General features: G+C 38.4%; 1 protein-coding gene across 3 annotated transcripts in view; it reads left to right on the top strand.

Moving 5' to 3' along the window:
- NAALADL2 (N-acetylated alpha-linked acidic dipeptidase like 2) overlaps window positions 1-16,589 on the top strand; it is a 503,786-nt gene that overhangs the window by 289,326 nt on the left and 197,871 nt on the right. For all 3 annotated transcript variants that reach the window (XM_074591744.1, XM_074591745.1, XM_074591747.1), the window contains one exon: window positions 1,487-1,606. In XM_074591744.1, the coding sequence (XP_074447845.1) occupies window positions 1,487-1,606 (120 nt within the window). The remainder of the gene's footprint in view (window positions 1-1,486; window positions 1,607-16,589) is intronic.

Raw genomic sequence — 16,589 nt, 5'->3', positions numbered from 1 at the left:
CCTGTTTCAGAAGCGTTTTATAACTTTGGCTGACCTTTCTCAATACTTGGTTTATACGGCACTGATGACATGTTAGAGACTTAGAAACCTGCTAACTTTAAAATTTAAAAGAATACATTTAAGGGGACAGGAACCTTGGCAAAATTTTTGTATGATTTCAACTTAAATGTTGAGGTGCAAACTCAGACAAAATATTCAGATACAGTTCTATAAGGATAAACACTTTCCTGAAATACTCGTGTTCAGGAATCAAGTAAAATTTCACACATCCTACGTATCCAGAACAACTGTTGGTGGAATTTAAACAGTTTGGGTAGAGATGCCCAAAATCAGAACTGTCGCCTTTGGCCATGAGTCCATGCCTAAGCTACCAAAACTGAACTGAAAGAGAAACTTTGCCATCTTGCACTGCTCCTCTTATTTTAATTTTTAAACACTCATGTGATATTCTTGTGTCTTCGTGTATTTGTGTTTTATGTGAACTCTCTGTGTAGGGATTTAGAGGTTCCCAAATGTCCTTGGTGGTGTCCTGAGAGCTTCATGACATTCTAAAATAACAGTGTACAAGACTGATGATCTTCGTAGTTGGTCTTCACTGGAATTTATTGCTATGAATGTGTGAGAAAGATGCCCTTGGTCATTCTTAAATTATATATATGTATATAAAATACATATTTTTATATATATATCTAAAATCCTTGAAAGCACATCTTGAAGTGTTTCTCCATCACTACCAATGCTTGACGCTTAATAATAACTTAGACCTTTACTCCGTATTCTTGCAACGTCCTAACTGAAGAGCTGAAGATCTTCATGCTCTAAACACTTTTAATTTAGCTGGCAATAATTTAAAAATATGTATTAAGAGAAAATTTTACATGTGAGAGCAGTGTAGTTTGTTATCACTGTGGTTATCTGAGTGTAATACTCGGATAACTGATGGATTATAAGAAAATACTTCAGTAGTTCAGGTAAGGCTGCTTAGGAATCATATAAGAGCACATAATAAAACTGCATGTTGGTAGAGTATGTATTATCTGTATGATTTTGTAAGTGACCAGTATAATCATTCACTCATTTTCTGAAATGCTTTACAAGATTCTGATTCCTTTTAAGAAAAAAAAAAAAAAAAATAGAAGTGAATTGGTATCCATTACATGGTTTTAAATATATTCCTGTAGCTAACGAGGGGAAATTCTCATCACAGCCAGCGCCACGTCTTATAACCGCTGGCAAAAAAACATTGGGTTTTTATCGCAGCTGTTGAATTGTGAATGAAAACTGGAAAGATATAACTCTCTCTGTCAGATTGAATTCTCAAGGTCTTTGTTATTACAGGTATTCCCGATTAGGAGGTGGGGGTAAGGTAATTGCAGAACTCTGCTCAGGTGCTGGTACTTACGCAAACAACTTTGTTTCTGTGGAAGGAGCACCCTCAAGGATGTGTGATAATAGTTATAGCCTGAACTTTGTCTTCTCTTTGCAGGCAGAACTTGTTGATATACAGTACGGGACCGTGGAAGACTTGATCCGGATTCAAGCCATTACAAATGTGACCAAAAAAATTGCACTTCTGAAGCTAGGACAATCACCTTTGCTCTATAAGGTTAGTCAAATGCTTGTTGCACTTCTGCCGAATTATTTATTTGGGTTTTTTCAGTTTCAAAATACCAAAACATGAACTGTCTCATTCTGTCCCCAAAAGTCAGGATTTACTGGTGTTCAGATTCTTCCATAATACTAGCCACTTTGATCTGCGGCACCTTTTATGTCCTACGGTTATGTAGTTTGCTGCGTATCTTACAGTGCCCCAGTAGTAGGCCAGATTTTCTCCGGGTGTACTATAAGCCTTTTGGCAAATAGGTAAATCCTTAAAAGAAATAATAAAGCATAAGGTGGGGGAAAAAAAGGCAACTGAGATCAGGAATAGTTGGATCCGTGTCTGCTAAAAATGTACATGTAACACTGCACCGAAATCTTTTGTTTATGAATAAATGTGTGTAGTAGGTGGCTGTGGGCCATTGTTTGAGCGCGCTGGGAGAGGAGGCAGAGCACGGGATGTGCTCACCTGGCATCAGGCTTCTCCTGGTCTTTCCAGCCCCGCTGGGCTGTGTCTGAAGCTCAGCGCGTTGGGCCTTGCTGCAGGTGTGCCGCTGCCAGCACTGAGGTTGCGAGGTAGTAACCAGTAGTTTAGGGATTTGTTTAAGAAGTGACATTGTAACTTGATTTTATCGTGATGTAACATAGCCTTGCTCTGTGGAGAATTTGTCTTTGCACCTTGGTTCTTTCTGCGGTCCGTACCACCTCAGAGGGGAGTAGGGGACTGACAGTTGGAAAAGAATATTAAGTTCTGTGGTGTTTTCTGCTCTGTAAAATGGGTAAGCATAGAATAGAACCAGAGAACTGTCTAGGTTGGAAGGGACCTTTCAGATCGAGTCCAACCATCAACCTAACACTGCCAAGTCCACCACTAAACCCTGTCCCTCAGCACCACATCTGCCTGTGTTTTAAATACCTCCAGGGATGGTGATTCCACCACTTCCCTGGGCAGCCTCGTCCAATGTTTGATAACCCTTTTGGTGTAGAAATTTTTCCTAATATCCAATCTAAACCTTCCCTGGCCCAACTTGAGGGCGTTTCCTCTTGTCCCATCGCCTGTTCCTTGGGAGAAGAGACTGACTCCCCGCGGCTACCCCCTCCTTTCAGGGAGCTGTAGGGAGCGAGAAGGTCTCCCCTCAGCCTCCTCTTCTCCAGGCTGAACACCCCCAGCTCCCTCAGCCGCTCCTCACAGGACTTGTTCTCTAGCAGACTACTCTGAGATACACAGGTAGACATTTATTCCCCTTCCCATTAATGATCAGTCACTCCTGCAAAACCACTAGGATTTACTGGACTATGGATGGGTTACCACCAGTTTAGAACAAGAATCATGTTTTTCTTCTGCTCACTCCTTCCTTCTTTGGTTGCAATTATGCGTGGAGAGGGATGTGCGTAGGTGTGTGTGTCCGTTCTTTCTCCTCCAGCGCCCGCGCTGGCAGAGAGCGCAGAGATGGAGCTCACCAATCCACTTGTTCATTAGACATAATAGACTCAACATAGAAATCACATTTACACTCTAAATGTCAAGCAACTGCCATCTATTGCAAATATTTTATAAACAAAAAGGCTGTTTTGCCTTTCAGAAAATACACTAGCCCAATAAATATTTAAACAATTCATTCCCAATTCCCAAAAGCAATTATAAAAGAAGAGTAACTCCAGATCTTATAATTAAGAGAATCAGGATCTGCTCCATCAGCTATAGAAAGCACAGTCGGGACCACAACACAGGTTCAGAAAATAACCATTTAATATTTTTTTTTTCTATGGGAATAATATTTGTCTCAATAAAAATTCCGTTTTCAACTGAGTAGCTTTAGCTGTTTATTTGAATTATTTAGATGCAATCTAATTACGCCTGTGAAAGGTCAGTTATCATTGTTGGAACTTGGCTGTTGTGCATCATTTCCACCGATAGATCTTACACTGTGTTTCACCACTAACTGTCAAAACCAATGAAATAGCAATTTGGGCTCATAAAGTAGGAATTTGATAAAGATGCAAAGTTTGTAATAGCATTCTCTAAAGTGTCTACGAGATAGACTTTTTACTGATTTAATTTGTGTTCTTCTAAGCACTTACTATGTCTAAATTAGCAAATAGTGCAGCCCGAAGGAGCAGGGAAAAAGAATTGGAGCTGAGAACAGGGCGCATCTCAGGGACTTTTAGTTTGGGTTGGTTGTAGTCTGGTCCCAAGAATTAAACGCCAATTGCTGGCTGAGGTGTATTAGCCACGAATTAGCCACATACCACATTTTGGTGCTCATCTGCTATTCCAAAAGAACCCATTTTGCACATTCCGAGTGCAAATTACACAATATGAGCCTAAGTGTGGTATGATCAGGAGATGGACTTTGAACGTGCGTGCGCGGGATCTGAGATAAAAATACAACTGCCCAAACCTACTTTCTGTGTTCTGCTCACACAGGTGGGAAGTTTGCCCTTTATTTGTTCTGTCTTCTTTTTGAGGTTGTAAACTGTCTTTTTTTTTAGAATATAAATTGTGTTTCTTTGGCTGCGAAATAATTGTAAGCTATTAACAGTACGAGAAAATATGTAGGCAGATATCAGAAATAGAGTCGTCTTTCATAAGGAACCTTTGAAATGGAAGAGAAAGATTGCCTTAAACAGCGAGTCGTGCTGGTTTAAATGAGCCCAATATCTCGCTACTGAATCCACATTTTGTGTCTGTTTTTCCCCCTAATGTTTATGTTTCTGTACTTACTGAGTCTCATATTTCTGTTTCAGCAGATGCTTCCCTCTGCCTATATTTTCCTTATCTCAGTCTTCCACGTGCTTGGTTTTACATCACATTAAAACAGAACACTAGTTCATAACAGACCTGTCACTATATATATATATATATATTTTTACTGTTTTTCTTTCTAGATTTCTGTATTTAACTTGTGTTTTTCACATTTTAATGTTCTTTAATTTCTCATTGTTATTACTTTATACTATACAAGTATCTCACTCTGGCTTTGTGTCCAAACCAGGACATAGATCCTGCACCAAGGTTTCATCTTCATAACCGAGTTTCTGATCACGTCTCTATTTTTCAGCTTTGCATTTTCCCTCGCGTGGGTATGCTTTTTGCCTCTCTCTCTTTTACTGCTGTCATCAACTGCTGTTTTTCATGTGGTTTTTCTATTTTCCCCTTTTGTGTTTTTAATTTGCCCTTTTTTTTTTTTTTTTTTAAAAAAAAATCTCAACTGTTCTTTCTCTCCATGTTGAGTCCATTGGAAAAAGCCTGAAAGAAATAATAAACTGCTGCTGGCAGAAAACTCATCATGAAAACTGAACAACATTTCTTTAGTCTTTACATCACATGAAGAGAAAGAAGTATGTGCTGGTAGAAAACAGCTTGATGTACCAGGGGATAATTTATAGAAATAAGCCCAAGTGATGGGAATTTGACTATTTGGAAAAATAATTGTATTACTGACAATATTTTTGCTGTAGAAGTTTGGTTTGGTATTTTATGGGGATTGGGTAGGGTACAAAATTTGGGGGAGGATCAAGATTGGAAATAAATTGGAGCTTCTACCTTCAGTCTTTCAGACTAGGGCCATCTCTCATGTCTTCAGACACACTGAAAACACCAGACAGGGTTCAGAGCTCGGAGCAACTTGGAACTGGAATGTACAGGGAATTTGGAGATATACAGAAAAGCCTGAAGTTAATGTGCTGTTAGAATATGCAGTTGAATCATTTAATGTGGTTAATTCCAATAGAATTTCGTAAGGTTCATCAATTTAAGCTGCTTTGCGAGAACAAAATTTGTAGAAATCTGACCTTAGGTTATTTTTGTAATTGAGTATGATTTTCAGATTTTACTGGGAGTGTTGTATTTCTGTTCCACTGAAACAGAACGTAGTATCTGAGCAGGGCAGGAGGGGCAGCAGCTCTGGCAGCGGGCACATTGCCTAGAGGATCGGCAGAGCCACACAGACACATCTCCGTCCTTTAAGCTGGACCTTTTCAAATAAAGAGTATGTTGCTATAGCCATGTGTAAGTCGTACATAAAAAAAGAACGAACATGGACCCTACCTTTATAGCAGGGCAAAGTATCAAAAAGAGCGTTGACTCTGGGGGGAAAAAAACCCAGGTAGAGCTTGCGTTGCTGTGATAAAAAGAATAGGTAAAAAAGGGATATGTATTAAGTGTGTATAAATCAGAGTGGAGATTTAGAAAGGGGTTTAACCATTGACATGGCACTATTAAGATCAGTAAGGGAGCAAGACTATGTAGCCTACTATAAAATTAATATTAAAAGTGGGAGAAAAGAATGGTAGAAATGCTTCAAGGGCTGGAGCAAGTTGCAGTATGGCAAAGGCAGAGTAATTATCAAATGCAGCGGAAAGGTTTAGGAATTTAATACTCCCAGCACCTGGCGTGACGGTTGCTTGTACCAGCCCAGCTAAACGAGTGGACTGAGGAGTGAAGCGCATGGGGAGTGATGCATTGACCTGGCATGGCCATGATGCTGGTAATCTCTGTCTCTTTACCCAGAATAATTCACAGTCCTGAATAACTGACAGAATAAAAAATTTTAAACTACTATGGCTACTCCTTGTGACTAGTTTGAGAGAATTCTAGGAGCTGGATTGTTTCTGAATAAAGAGGGGACTGGATTAAGAAGCAAAACTTTCCTGAGGAAAAAGCTAAAAGGAGACAAATGTAGAACAGAAGTGAAGCACAAGTTCTGGAATTAACTACCGTAAAAAAGGTAGAAGAGTTGCTTCCTCACGCCTTCAGATTGAAAATGCTGGTCTTCTGGTGTTTTGGCTACAAGGAAAATTCCTGTTTGGTGGAACTGAGGTTATTGGGATCACTGGTGAACTCCAGTAGCCAGGAAGTCAGAGCAGACTCACAAAAGTCCTTGAATCAGGAGGATACGTAAATGTGGGGAAAGATGATGGAATTTATTACTAGTGACTAAGGAAATCACTCTGTGATGTAGAACGCCTTCTTGAGAAAGGCAACTCAAGTTGCTCTGCTGTATTTTTAGACAAGAAACATATTCCCATAGTATAAAATGTGTGGTGACGGAAAGATGGATGCCACCACCTCACTAGCACCCAGCGCCTCTGCCCTAAAGCTGGTGTGAGTCTGTCACCACCGTGAGCACAGAAAAGAAGCCACAGGAGGCTTTTTTTTCAGGGAGAGCTCTGCAGTAGTTTCAGTATCCAGCCTCTGCAAATAACCATCATCAGATTCATTTTTTGAAAAATGGTGTGAGTCTTGATCGTGATTTAATCTTCTGGGGTTGGGATTGAAGAAAAAGCCATAATTTCTGTCCTAAATTAACTTTTAATAGAGTAACAAAAGCCCTGAAGGCCAAACCACTTCATCTTTAAAATGTTCACATATTAACATTTCTTCCACATCCATTAAATGAAGATGTTGTTCTAATGTGTAAATATCTAAATTTATTTTAATAATTTACTGCTTTCATAAATATTCATAAAATTGCTTTTTAACTGTCATAGAGTTTGGAAATGTGGATGCTTGCATGTTTATGCAGAGGTTATTGGCAGGCACTTATGGATAAGGATTTACTAAATGGAAAATATTAAAGATTCCCAGAATAAAGGCAATTTGCAAAAAGGCTTCTATTTAATAACTGTGTTAACTTTTAAATAAGTTTACTTTGGAAAAAGTCATTTGACTTCTACTGCCTACATTGTTTATTTCTTTCCCTTTGGTACTTTTTATGGCTATCACATATAACTATGAAGATTACATTTTAAATGTCCGTTTAATTAGGACTCTCTCTTTCCCTCCCTTGTATATACACGTTATGTATGTGTATATGTATATACATATGAGTATATACATACAGTGTGCTATATAAATATATATAAACTATATTGAACAAAATGTTTTTTAGCAAAATTCAACAGTTTATATGCATTTCATTATTAAGGACACTGTGTTTTGGGTTTTTTTGTAGGATGGAATTTTTTTCAAGGCGCTTAAGTCTTTATATGCCCATTTCCCATGTGAATGCTATGGAATTTTTAATGATATCATGTCCCCTCCCAAAACCCTTCTTTAAAATTTGAGCCAATTTGAGTATGGATAAAAGTTATAGATGCGTATAAAACTAGACTTGGAGATCTGGATCTGAAGGGATCATCTAGTAACACGTCCTTGAACAGCATCCTGTTTCTCAGGTTTTCTCTGATTTATCATCCTGTTAAAATCTCGATTCCCCAAATCCTGAGAGTTCCTCTTGAATCGTCCAAGTTGAGTTCAGATTGATTGGTAATGATCAGATTTGTCGATGCAGAGTTTGCTATTTAGCCAAATTATATTCCTACAGAATATGCTGGTTCTTACTTTGTCTGCAAGGAATTACTACTTGCTCTGTGGTCCTTTTTCCTTAGCCTTTGTTTCCCCTCGGTCTATAGGAGATTCCCTCCAAAGTTAGTTGCTTTTACTGCTATTCTTTATCCTTTTTTTGCCCGCCAAAGGTTGAATCTAGTGTATTTGTGTTCTTATCCTTCCCCCTCCTCAAACAGCTTCTTTAATCTATTAGATATAATCCAGTCTAAAGAAGGCTCACTATTAATTTCTTTTTCTGCTTCCTATGTAAGAAAATTCTGAACCAAGGCCTTCAAAAAACTTACGGGACAATAGTCTGTACCAAAAAGCTGTTTATGTACTTGTTTATGTGCACCGCCATCAATCCTGTGTTTTGAATGACTCTCTTAGTCACCTATTTACCTTTTCCTGATTTCACGATTCCTGGAATGATGCCCAAGCTATTGTGCTCTTTTGCTCTTCAGTGACTATTGAGAAAATTTACGTTTGTTTCGAAGAAGGACCACGGGCCTTCCTTCATCCGAAAGTGTATGAAATTGGTAGACATAGTTCTCAGTTATATTCCTCCGGCTCTGACTGAGAACAATGCTTTCTTGTCCTTTTGAACAGAAGGAACAGCCATAACAGCTAATTAGAGAAGCCTGGAGACACCCTGCCTCCACACCGTAAATCTTTTCTGTGTGGGGCTGACAAAGAAATCCACCCCCAGCCCACTGAGTACACGTACCGGAGTTAAAACAAGTCTCTCTGCACAAATTTATCACTTCATGCTTCATCCTGAAGTCATATTTTACATTTTTATTGGTAAACTTAGTTTAAAACATAACTTAAAAAATAATTAAAGTACCAATTCTGATACTACTTTTCCCCCTCTGTGTGAGGTACTATGGGAAAGAAAATGGAGCAATGATACTGACCTCAGAAATCTATAGTTGATGATTAAAAAAAGAAGTCGAAAGAGTGGTTTTGTATTGCTGATTGGAACCCAATCATGCTGAGGTCTATTGTTCAGTTCCTAGAAAGCTGTTACTACCCAGAATAATTTAAACTCAGCGTGTCAGTTTTCCTCGTACTTAATCCAGCATTTGCAGGATGATGTACTGTGACCTGTCCCACCTACGAGTGAAACAATGCCAGCGCACTTATAAATCCAGTCCAGATGAATATGAAATACTTGAAAAAAATTCGCTCTTTTATCCCTTTAGTCAGGTGCGCTGCAGTAAATAACAGTAGAGTGAGAATGTCTTCTTTATATATGGTATAAATGGGGAAAGTAATTTGCTCTTGTGAGCAGTAAGAAGGCTATGTGGGGGCTGGGGTAGGAGAAAAGCAATTGATGTCTGGAAGGAAGCATAATTGTAGCACAACTTGTCAATATTCTCAAGTAATTAACATTTTGGTTGCATCAGTAAAAGGACTTTTGGTTATTACTCATTGCCTTCTCAATTACAAAACCCTGGATTTGTTTGAATGGAAGGAGAAATGTGCTATTAGCAGAGTAAACGAGGGGACATGTAAGTTAATGAGCAAAAGTAGATATCGATTATTCTGCATTTCTGATGCCGCAGAATTTTGCCTGAACGTTTTGAGAAGTCATCACTGTTCTGCAGACATACTTGTATTCCCAGTTGTCATTCTTATTCTCTCCTTCTCTTCTGGATTGATATAGAAGCGCCCGAAGTCCCCCTGCTGAATCAAACGCTGATTTCTTAGCTACTTGACTGGGTCCCGTTATCTTCAGTAACACTGAGCACTTAATTTTCTCTGGGGAAAATAATTCTAAATATTCATATACTCAATTGGGTGTTTAATTGCACATTCACTACATATATTAAATGCATCCTTTGAAAAATTATTCCAGCTCCCATTATGAATTCCTATTTCCTGAGGGAAAGGGCTGGCCGTTTTATAGCAGGTCTCCTCCTTTTAGTACAATAGACGTAAATTGGGTGAGACCGTAAGTGGCTTCCATTCAGAAACCGAGTATGGCTGACTCATAAAAATTTCATTCTGGGGTCTTCTGAAGCTCTTGTCAGATTTTAGAGGTGTGAAGCCCAAGCATAATTTTCTATTTTATCAAGCCCTTAAAAAGCGAGTAGTAAATGCAATCATCCAATTTACTGTCTGAGTGCAGTGTCCTGATAAATGGTGCAAAGTCAAGTGAAATGGCTTTGCTGGGAGGCAATTGTTCTGAGGCAGAGCTGAGCAAAGAAATCCGTTGCCTCAGTTTGTACCTCGGAGCCTTATATCCACGCAGCTGATCAGCGACTCCTGTGGAGGGCAACAGGAAAGACTTACACGCTTTGTCTTTCCATCGTAAAATCTAAACCTTTTGAATTTGCTCTTTCTGCGGAAGCACTAGCCATACTTCTGCAAGTGGTATTGGCACTTTTGCTGCTGCTTATATGGGGAATTACAGGCATTTTTTTATACCCAAGCTGCTAATTGAGCTGGCCCTTCAGATTAGCTGAGTTTGGGCTTCACAAAAGAGCCCGTGAGAGACAAATTATCTGGGCCTTTTTTTTTCATTTTGTGTTTCCAGCACATGCTGTTTGATTTCAACAACAGCTGAGAAAGTGAAAAAGAAAATGGAAGGTACAGGAGCTTTGAGGTAGATGAGGGGTGAATATATAAAATCTCATCCTGCCAGAGCAGATCTCGCAGCCCTTTGGTTCTTTGAAAGTGCCAGCCCCTGGGCTAGGAGGAGCACGGCAACCCGTGCCATTAATCCTCAGCACTGCCCACTTGAACAACTCTGCAAAGGCTAAGTACAGACCAGTACTGTACATGATGGTTATTTTACATTTTCTGGAATAGTGACTAGAGAAAAAGGTCTTTCTTCAGGCAACAAAGGTTTTTTAAGTATTCCCCTCATGCTGTAGTGGGTTTGAATTTTATGGCATGTTCTGTAGTAGTTACTGGTTTATTATTTTATTAAAAAGAAGTTATGACTATTTTCTGGCCTTGTTATGCTCTCTTAGGTCTTTTTCTCTTGTTTCACAGTAATTTCTTCTTGATAATCAGTTTATGTACTTGTCTACGAACTGATTTGAAAGGTATCAAAAGTCATTATTGTTGAACAAAGTATTTATTTATGTAAAACCTTATTTAAGAGATTATGGAAGTAATTAGTTCTGCTCCTAGAATGAATGTTTTATTTGATAAACCAGGATGTCACAGATTACTCAACTGAGGAACGATTTTTGTGCCGTGTTTTTAAGAAAAAAATGGTTCAGTATCCCGGTGTTCTCTGAATAGAACTAGCTTTGAAGCTGCTCCTACAGCCAGATCCACACCTTGGTTTGATTTGCATTTGTTCCGCGTGGCTTTAGAGACTCATCTGTGAGAACCGGTTCACAAAATCTGCACTTGTGATTTCTGTCTGAAAATCTGAATTCTGCCTTTTCAAATACACCTGTAGTTGCATTGTATCAGAACTCTGAGTAGAAGGGTGGTCGTGCTGAACGCTGATAGCCAGCCTTTTCCCTGGCATCACTGGAACTCGGTTTTGATACTTTACATTCTATAGCCCATGCAAGTTTTTTATTATTTTCCCTAGGGTTATTGGATGCAGTCTTTTCAGATCTTCTGTAGCTGGATTTTGTGGAACGTAGCTGGATAAAATATATAACTGCTTATCCTCAGGATTTGGGGAGGTCTTTTTTTTGTGGAGTTGTGTGGTTTTTAGCATTGTATTTTTTCAGTTTCTCTTTCTTTATATAATGCTGAAGAAGCCGTAGAACACCAAAGTAAAAATTTCACTCTTAGCCATTTGGGCCTCGTGATGCCTGAGCATGAATTTGCACCAAGTTCATCATTACAAATACAACCGGCACCCGCTTTGCAAGTACAGCAATAGCCACTTGGAAGTATTTCGTTTCGATTGCCAAAACGTTAAACTAACCTTCTGTGCCGAAGGCAATTCTTCCACAATGAACATATTTTCACTTAACAGGAAAAGATTGTGCATTTCAATGTGAGAACTCGGGCATTTTCATTTGTCTTTAGGTCGGAATAAGTAATTCACAGAGAGCAACAGGTGCAACAAAGTGAAACTTATCTTTTCTGTGTTCTCTAGATCTAGCTCTAAGTAAATGGCAACTTGCTTCAAAGTATGTTATCCTGCTATTTCCTGATGTTTTTAAGTGGGTTGGGGTTTTGTGTGTGGGGTTTTTTGTGGTTTTTTTTTTGTTTGGTTGTGTTTTGTGTTTTTTTTGTATAGAATATCTTCTAAGCAATTTTGTGAGAGCAATTATTTTTTCCATAATTGAAGTTGGATTTGTGATCACTCAACGGTGATTGATTTTTTTTTTTTTTTTAATTAAAAAGCATTAGGTTTGATGTTTTTTGATGCAAACGGTCAATGAAAGATGTTGCGTACAAAAAGACACCTGAGCTTCCTGATGTTCATTGGGAGAGAAAACAAAAGAAAGGTCGCATGACCTCAGTCACTGGAACCTTAAGTTAAAACTGGGGGCTGCTTTCCTAAATTGGCTTTGGGTGCCATATAATACCTAGTAATGTTTTTCATTGATAGTTCAATATTTCACATCGCTCTTACACTTCAAATTTCTATAAAAATCAGGTTCTTCATCAGATTAAAAAAAAAAAAGAACAAACCAAAACCAGCAACCAACCAAACAAATCAAACCCCCCACGTTGTAATTGTAAAGGGTGGTAGAATGTGCACTGGCTGAGGTTTGTCAGCACAGCGCACAGTTATGTCTAGGTACAGGTAATATTTTAGCTGGAGGACAGAGTATTTGCATTTTGTGAAGGTTGGAGGAGTGCCTGCACTGACAGTCGAACCTGTTATTTATGTTTTTTCCACTGTAAGTTATTATGCGGGCATCATAAGAACTCTTACCATGCAGCCTCAGAAGTGACCTTGAGGTGTCCTAGAGAGACCACCCTTTCAATAAGAAGGAAGCTTATTTTTCACTTCTAAGTCAATCTTGGTTTTCCCTGGAGTTGGAACTGACTATATTGCCTTTTGTATCAGTATTCAGTTCTACGTGATGGTTTTGTGATATAAAATGTCCATTGGGGGGCTTACCTGACAACTCATTTCAGTCAGGCCTCCTGCTGTGATCTCAGAGGAAAAACGATAACATTTAATCCACTTAACCACCTGACCATGTCCCATTCCTGTTTACCGTATTATAGAGTATAAGAGAAAAAGGCAAGTCCAAATCTACCAGGTTCAGGCGACTCTTGGATACCAGGTTTAAGAAATCTTTATGACGGATTAGAAATTAGTTAGTCCTGTAGACCTTGCTGTCTCAATAACCGCGTGTGCCATCTTCATTTCAGGTTCTGTTAGCAATGCAGTTGATCACATAAACGTGTGATAACGTTGGATCCAATATCGGATAAACATTGAGGCTTACACAGGCTTTATGGGCTCGTGCTGTGCCTGGCAATGCAAGTTGTCTCTGCTGTAAGGTGCTGTACACGAACCATGAAAATGAGATGCAGGGAAGACATTTGGAATGCGTTAGGAGAATTGTGACCTGGCCTCCTTTTTCTGCATAAGAATCGAATGTAGTCGTAATCCCATTCAAAACAGTCTGTATATCTTTCTTGTTTTGAAAGGTCTAAAAAATAATAATGTATCATATTTACTCGGTGCTTCACACTTGGCATTAAGGGGAGCATCTTTAAAACATGGCAAGTCAACAAAATGGGGTTGGAAGTCAACAAATGGGGTTGGAAGGGTGACACTTTTCTGTGATAAAAGTACAGAAATTTTCACTACAGAGGATTTAATTTACATTTTGTTCCTTTTCAGTGTAATGCAATTCATCAGAAATCAGCTAATTACCAGAGGCCGACATCTTAGCATTTAAAAAAAAATGCATGTGAGGCTCTCATACACAGAAATTTATTTTGTGTGCAACACAGTATATACAATATAATTTGTTTGCAAATGCCTGTAGCGTTTTGTTTCCATCTGCACATTTTTGCATTACTTTTTTTCTGGAAAACTTGTACCCTTTGCAAGTGTAAAGTGAGTCTCAAATATACTTTTGCATTTTTAAATGAGATTTTTATTAAAATGATTATTTATTGATTTGTATTGTTTGCAAGTAGGTCTGACCGGGATGAATTTTGATGTGATTGCTGCACAGATTCATTGAACGTTGCAAGGACTAAATCTATTGTTCCCACTCAAAGTGCTTTATTTTCGTTGAAAATGAAATCGTTTCAAGGCATACTGATTCAGAAAATCAGGATTGCTTCTGACCTACCAAAAGTGCAGAATTGTTCAAAGCTCAGTGATAGCAGTGGTAAGAGGGGAAGAGTAGCTTAAGCATCCTATTTCTCCCTTTTTCTGTTTGGCAAACAAGCAGAATAAAACTTAGAATGCATTATTTAATTTTTGGAAAACCTATGTTTTAATGACAAATTTAGTTTGATTATTAACATGACAAAGTTTATTTCTCACTAGAGAGATAAGCTTGATAGTGAAGTTTCTAGCATTCTTCTCTTGCTCTGCAAGAATATAGAAACACAGCCTTATCTTTAAACACATTAAAACTCCCTTTATTTAATATAAAGAACATATTTAAGTGTGTTCCTTTGTATGTTTGACAGAATCGAGTCCCCTTTAGCAAAGTAAGCCACGTCTGGTGTTTATTCAGGTAAAACTCATATGACGATAAGGTCATGGCCACAGCGTAGTCCTGTTATTGTTGAAATGCTGCTACCATAAACTGTCATGGTGACGTGCACAATCGCTCACCCAAAATGATCGTCCGCTTAAGTCTTCTGTCAAGAAGTTCTTATTGACCGGAAAAAAGTCTCCATTGTTTACTATGAGAACATAACGTAAGAAATGTCCTCTGTCAGCCTGATACCCTTACCTGACATGGCTCACGCTTAGGGCAAGTGTATGAGTTGCCAAGCAAGTACAAAGTATTTTTTTTTTTTTTTTGGTATACCTTCCCCAAAAATGGCAGACATTGGCGTTGTGACTTCCTGAAGTGGATAATGTGTGTGCGCTGATTTAATTATCATCATGAATATTCCATGAATTGGTATATTTCACTTCTGAGTCTGTTTATACTTGCCTCTACAATATCTTGTGGTGATGAGTTCTACTTGATACATACCTACTATTTCTTCACGCAGAATTGAATATTTGTGAAGGCAGAGAAAGCGTGTATTTAAAACTCTGGTAATGCTTTACCACTTATTGCAAAACAAAAATGGATATAACAAACTACCCACAAAATATTCCAGCTTCGGTCTACATCTGAACAGAGCAGAGTAAATGGTGAGGGTACCAGCTGCATGCTACGCGCTAGTCTTCGCCCTTTGAGGACATTAGAAAGAGATAAGCTTTTTCTCTTGGCCTCAAGATTAATAGACAGTGTAGTAAGAACTAGAGCTTTTGAAGTCTGTGCTCCTTCAATAACAACCAAGTAGATTTTAAGCTTTTTTTTGGGTATTAGGGCAGTTGGTGCCTCATGGTCAAGGTATGTTACATGATCATTTGGTTTGCCTCTGAAGATGTTTATAAATGCTAGGGAAAAAAGACACCTTTAACATTGCCGTTATTACATTCTTTAACTACACTCCAAGAGGAAGGAAAAAAATCAAACAAAAACGCAACACCCCTTTAAAAAAAACCTCAACAAAACCCCTAACCTATTTAAAAGCAGATGTGTGTCTTGTCCTCAAAGAGGAAACAACACTTCCTTTTGTATCTTCTGGTGTTGGCTTAAGTCTTTGGAATGGTACCATGTTAACATTTCAGTCAATTTGGTAACAAATGATACGCCTTCATTTTGGAAATCAGTTTACTAGTAATTATTTATGTACAAAGCTAGGTATCTTTTATCTTGAAATCCACGTACATCGACTTCCTAGCCAAAACCGTCTGGGATCTTTATACTGATGGATAATACATGATGTTTATTGCTTTATGAAATTAGGGGAAGAAGGATTATATGAAGTGATAATGTCAGTAATACAAGTGTGATAATATATGGCTTTGAATTTTACTACTGCTTCAATAGAACTCTTGTACTTATTAGTAAATTTATGTATTATAAATGAAGTTGAACACAAGCTGCATATAGACCTGGAAAGCATATGGCTATGGGAATTAATCATTGAATAAATGAGCAATATACCATAATTTCATCAATATTAAAGAGCAGAAATACATGGAGGAAACATCATAGGCAAAACATTTTTTAAGTAAAAAACAAGTATCTTCTCTGAATTCTTCGCTTTTAATATGTGCTTTATCTGCTATTTCTGGAGGCAAATAGAGCAGGGTTATCTTATTATTAAAGAGGGTTTGTACATTGCTCCAAGTATCCGCTTATTAGCATTGCATGAGCACAGGTCAGCTCTGCGTTCTACACAGCTACTGGTGTCACCCTAGAAAGCTTCATCTCTTCTTTTTGCATCTCTCAAAAGTGAGGCTGAGTGAGAGCCGTTGGAGAGAACTACATCTGTCACAGGTTTGGAAACTCAGAGCTGTGAGTGTAATTGAGCAAATGGCTTGAGAGGATTTCTCAGACTTTGTATTGTCACCTGATCTCAAGCGTGTGCCTCTGCTGCCTTCTGGTTGCTAGGAGATCGGCGATTCAAAATACCTTTCTTGAAACATTGACTTTCACAATCAACACATTTCAAAGCAGAC

Source organism: Larus michahellis, chromosome 6 (genome assembly GCF_964199755.1).
Source record: "Larus michahellis chromosome 6, bLarMic1.1, whole genome shotgun sequence".
NCBI lineage: Eukaryota > Metazoa > Chordata > Aves > Charadriiformes > Laridae > Larus > Larus michahellis.
The sequence above is the reverse complement of the archived record's forward strand: the minus strand, read 5'-3'. Positions and strand labels throughout refer to the sequence as shown.